Source organism: Cololabis saira, chromosome 2, assembly GCF_033807715.1.
Source record: "Cololabis saira isolate AMF1-May2022 chromosome 2, fColSai1.1, whole genome shotgun sequence".
Taxonomy (NCBI): Eukaryota; Metazoa; Chordata; class Actinopteri; order Beloniformes; family Belonidae; genus Cololabis; species Cololabis saira.
Genome location: NC_084588.1, coordinates 38,349,584 through 38,355,084, shown reverse-complemented (window position 1 = coordinate 38,355,084; position 5,501 = coordinate 38,349,584). Strand labels below are relative to the sequence as shown.

Sequence of the window (5,501 nt, the reverse complement as noted above, 5' to 3'; positions counted from 1 at the left end):
ACATGTCAGCTTCACCTACTGTAGACACAGCAGCCAATGACGGACAAAAGTGGAGCAGACGTCTGCGCGATGAAACCAATGGGAGTGGAGCTGCTTTGTTTCCCTGAACATGCCTCTTAACTGTTCTGTTTTGCGCGCACACGTGACCAGAAGAAGGCGCTTGCTGGTATTTAAACATCCTGGACTGAGTGCTGAAGTGGACAGCTCCCTCCCCACGCAGACACACACCCCGCCGCCCTGAGACACGATGGCTGCTCTCACTGCGCGCCGAGGACGCGTTTCCCAGACAGAGGGAAGAGCCCGGTTTCTGGCGGCTTATGCATCATCACTTTAGAAACCACTACTGGACTGGTCGTGGCTCCTGGTACCTGTTACTGAACCCCGATATCAGTGCCATAAAAGCGGAGATTGGGTCTGTTTGCAGCAGTTCTGTGCGTCCTGCGGGGGAGAAGAAGCTCCGGCTGCAGTTTGATCTCAGGTGGGCGCAAAAAGGTAACCCCATGCCATTGAGGCCACGGAGGCTTTAAATTGTAAGCCGCTCTCGCAGGAAAGAACATGGATAGAGAGGAATTTCCTCTGACTGGTGCGCTGAGTGGATTTGTGCTTGGAAACTAAACTGAGGATATAGTGACTAGAGCGCAGTCACTAGTCTCAGCGCGCCATTTCTCTCCAAGCTTAATATTATTTTGCTGTTTTGAAATTTCCAACGAGGATATAGGTTGATTTTGAAACCATAACCATGGGGAAAGAGGAGTGCAAAACCATGCTGGACGCTTTGAACAAAGTGACAGCCTGCTACCGGCACCTGGTCATCGCCCTGGGCAGCACGTCGGACTCCCAGAACCTGCGGGAGGAGCTGAAAAAGACCCGCAAAAAGGCCCAGGAGCTGGCCGTGGCCAACAGGACTAAACTGACCTCCCTGCTCAAAGACAAGAGCATCAGCAAGGACGACCGCGCCGAGTACGAGCGCCTGTGGGTGCTGTTCTCCAGCAGCATGGAGCTGCTGGAGGTGGACATGAAGCGCTCCCTGGAGATCGCGCAGGAGTTCCCGCTCAAGGTCCCCACCAGACACCTCATCCAGACCGGCATGACCGGCAGCACCAGCACGGTGGCCGCCCGGGCCATGAGCGTGCAGAACATGAAGTACGAGGCGGACAGCAACATCGACACGGTGGACCTGAAGGAGCTGCAGAGCGAGATCACCCAGGTGAGTATGGAGCCATTCAAGGCCAAAAGTTTTGCTAATTTGAAAATAAAATTTGAACCTGAAAATTCTTTTTTACAATTTCAATTTTATTTTTTTCAGTATCAGATCTTTTTTTCAGTTTCAAATCTTTTTATTTCAGTTTCAAATCTTTTTATTTCAGTTTCAAATCTTTTTATTTCAGTTTCAAATCTTTTTTTTTCAGTTTCAGACTTTTGGCCCCGATCTGGCGTGGGGGCGTGGCATCATGAGTGACAGCAGAACAGAGAAGGCGGGGGACGTTCCTCAGTCCTGTTGCCTTCAGGAAACGTAGGTTGCAGAAGTTATCAGTAGAAGTTTGATTCAACACTGTATATACACCATATTCACGTGATTGGCAGTGGAAAAAACTGATACTAGTGACACATTTCTGTTTAAAAAGCTGTTTTAGACCGTACTTGGTAGTATGTGGAAGTGGGAAATGTCAAACTATAAAGTGTCGCTGTTGAACTGTACAGTCTGGCATAGTTTATTGCTTTTATACTGCGATTGGTGCCAAGTACGGTCTAAAACAGCTTTTTAAACAGAAATGTGTCACTAATATCAGTTTTTTTCCACTGCCAATCACGTGAATATGGTGTATAATGTTGAATCATACTTCTACTGATAACTTCTGCAACCTACGTTTCCTGAAGGCAACATGACTGAGGAACGTCCCCCGCCTTCTCTGTTCTGCTGTCACTCATGATGCCACGCCCCTCTCAGTTGATGCCACGCCCCCCACGCCAGATCGGGGCCAAAAGTCTGAAACTGAAAAAAAAATTTGAAACTGAAAAAAAAAGATTTGAAACTGAAAAAAAGATTTGAAACTGAAATAAAAAGATTTGAAACTGAAAAAAAGATTTGAAACTGAAATAAAAAGATTTGAAACTGAAAAAAATAAAATTGAAATTGTAAAAAAGAATTTTCAGGTTAAAATTTTATTTTCAAATTAGCAAAACTTATGGCCTTGATTTGGCTCCATAGGTGAGCAGCATGATGGAGGAGATGGAGATGAAGGTGCAGGTGGCGCCCTGGGCCGTGGTGGCCAAGCAGGAGGCGGGGGCCGAGCTCAAGTCCAACATGAGCGTGGGGAACTCCTCCGTGGGAGTCATCTCCATCTGCGAGGAGGAGCCCAAGGACGAGGAAGGTGGAGGAGGAGGCAGAGACGGGGGCTTCGCCTCCATCGGCGCCGTGGTGATTTTCGTTGTCATCGTGACAGTGGCTCTGGTTCTCGGATATTTGGTCATCAATATGTCCTGAAGTGATCAATAACCGCCCACCCTGAAGGACATCCCGGCAAGGCCGCCCACGGGGGCGCCACCGTGGGAAATAGCAGCTCCACGAGAGACAGACAGACTTGAAGCCGTGAAAAGATTGTTGACACACAAAAGTAAATTGTTTCTTTCTCAGATTCGTGAATGTATTTTGGAGGAGTTCAAGATTTGCACTTGATAAGTTACACTAGAACAATATAGACACTGTGCGTATATGAGGCAGAGAATGGACGTGGGCGCAAAAAAGACATCTGAAAGGGGGCAATTTGGTCATTTATTTTTGGGCGAGGGTGGAAAAAAAGTCATGAAATTACGTGACAGTGTCTGGCCATCAGGATGACATAAACCACACGTAATCCAAGTGGATTAGTGGAAAAGATCAAGCGTAAATGTAGCCTACGGTTAAGTATTCTCTTAATGTCCCACTGATTGATGCTTTAACTTTGTTTGGTTTTTCAATCCAGTAAAGTCAGATGTGTTCAAGCGAAAAGGGAACCATCTAGTCTGAAAACGAGTTTCATGCTGCAGGCCCAAGGCGACTAACACATGCAGGGCCAGATCCACTGCAGTTAATCCTCGCTCTTGCCATCACACTGGCTGGATGTGATCAAATCTGCGCTCTTCTGCACTCCCGTTAGCACATTTTAATGCATCCCAATAATCTGCACGGACAGATTGTGGTAGACCTGTCTCTGACTTTACTGCATCAAATCTCAACGTGCTCCATGAGAGCCTTGGGACCTTCAGTATAGAGACGTCTTCTAGCAAAGCACCTGTTCACTGTAAGCATACACTTGTTCCCTTTCAGGGTCTTCTTGCAAACAGTGTTGAATGTAAAATAATTGCAACTTGTGAATAGAGGGTTTTGCGCATTACAGCAAGTCTAAACTGCAGTGTCAGATAATGTGCATACATTCAAGTATATTTATTATAATAAAACTCTGAAACATACTTGAAAATGAGCTTGTACTGTAGTTCGAAGCCAACTCTGCCTGTGGCTGCGCAAACGACGTCCATCTGACTTCTATGTCTCTTTATGTTGTTTGAGGGGAATCTACCTGGTTTGTGAACATTGCAAAGCTAGAGATGCATTCATCTAATGTGCTTAAAGGTATTTTAAGTCAAGGGTTATTCTCAGACGTAACAACCTTAGTGTTAAATTAGTGTTAAAGGAAAGGAACACACATGCTTAACCTCACTAATAGTTTTAGTTGTAATAGTCTTTGATGATATTCCTGGACTAGCACAAAGGTGAGACCTTAGGGGGGTGTGCGGGGGAGGCTGTCACTTATTCAGCCATCAGGAACCCCAGGTCACCTAAAGGACTTTAGATATTCAATCATTAACAGATGCTTCAAGACCAGCTTTTGATGGCAGCTACAGAAACATTTAACATATTGGAAGATGACAGTTGCGATGGACTGGCGACCTGTCCAGGGTGTTTATCCTGCCTCTCGCCTGACGTTAGCTGGGATAGGCTCCAGCAGACCTCTGTGACCCTGCAAAGGATAAATTGGGTATAGAATATGGATGGATGGATGGATGGATGGATGGATGGAAGATGACAGCAGCTTAAAGAATTTGCCTGAATTTCATAGGCTATGGATCTTACCTATATTCATTAAAAAGAGAGAACTGTTAACCAAGTTTAATCTATTGTTTCAGTTTGTAACAAACAAATGAATTACGTACGTCCAGGTTTAGATAATAAGTGGAAAATCAGGTCAGATGCACCAAACCTTCCAAAGGTTGTCAGAAGGTCCAGATTATTGTGTTTATAGTGTTATTTTATTATATGTCAATATAAATACTGTTCAATATACAATTTTCTCCTCAAAACAGTGTTCATGATTTAATTACAGCGAATCTCTTTTTGAGTCAATGAAAAACATACCAGTAAGCTGACAAAAACAACATCTGAATTATATTCCCGAGCATTGTCGTGACCCATATATTTTGCAAGCTGACTTATACGAAGAGACTGATAATAAGGTGTTGCAGAGATGTAAACAAGAGTGGCTTCACGTTGAATGAGCTCAGCACCACCTGCCTACTATAATGTTTAGTACAGACGCGAGCAAACACTTCAGACTCTTTATCATAATTTTACAAAGACAACTTTTGAATTAGATGTAATGTGGAGTCTAATAAAAAATCTGTTCAAATGAGCTCTTAATTGATGCAAATCATCACTTCATCCACTTTTGGGCAGGTTCTCCAGTAATTGGTAGCAAACCCGTGGGATTTAAAGTCCAGGCAGGCCTTAGTTGCAGGCTGAAAGTAATAGTCTCAAAGGATCAAATTTAATTATAGCACCTTTTCCTCTCCTTTCATTCTGCTTGGGGGAGGAGGGCAGTTGTGATTAAACTCCCATACGATGAGATCAGACCAGCTGCGGCACCAGTCTCAAACTGAAACACCCTTGAACTGCGCGTTCAATTAGATGTCTACAACACACTTGTAAAAGTATTGGGACTTTGTCTTGCAAGGTTGTGATGTCATCAGACAGAAAAAGGCCCAAATAATGCTTATAAATTATAACACACTGGTAGTTACACTGAGCCACTGTAAAATCTAAAACCTACAACGGATATTTATTGAAAGTTTCTGAAATTCTTCAGTTTAAATGGACATTTCTCATATATATATCACACTCATCCACTTAAAAATGATGCCACCAGATGTCTAAACATTGTTCTTACTAGGACAAAGGATGCAACCTTTGTCTTGTCATCTGAATTGAGCTTGCAATTTAAATATCCACAATTACATTCTTCGAAACTACATTGAATATTTGGGTAACTTCCATTGAATTTACTCCCATTTCAGATATCAACAATATAATAAATATAATTGTTGTTATTTGAAATTTTAATCTTAGGTATAAAAAAACTAACAGTCCATACACCCATAAACAATATTTGGATTATTCAAAAAACAAAAACATTTTAATGAAAACAAACAGTAAAAATGCTTTTGGATGGGTAAAAGTGCAACTTCAC

The 5,501-nt window shown here is 43.1% G+C and overlaps 1 protein-coding gene across 1 annotated transcript; it reads left to right on the top strand.

Moving 5' to 3' along the window:
• The first annotated feature begins 244 nt into the window (after window positions 1-244).
• si:ch73-167i17.6 (regulator of G-protein signaling 9-binding protein) lies at window positions 245-4,927 on the top strand. The gene is made up of 2 exons (XM_061745141.1): window positions 245-1,207; window positions 2,210-4,927. The coding sequence occupies exons 1-2, from the start codon at window positions 740-742 to the stop codon at window positions 2,483-2,485; spliced, it is 744 nt and encodes a 247-aa protein (XP_061601125.1). The 5' UTR covers window positions 245-739; the 3' UTR covers window positions 2,486-4,927.
• The last annotated feature ends 574 nt before the right edge of the window (window positions 4,928-5,501 follow it).

Bases quoted from the DNA above. Each gene is read 5' to 3' on its own strand.
- si:ch73-167i17.6 (XM_061745141.1), top strand. From the start codon at position 740: ATGGGGAAAGAGGAGTGCAAAACCATGCTGGACGCTTTGAACAAAGTG. The intron at 1,208-2,209 runs GTGAGTATGGAG...TTGGCTCCATAG, and splicing joins TGCAGAGCGAGATCACCCAG to GTGAGCAGCATGATGGAGGA.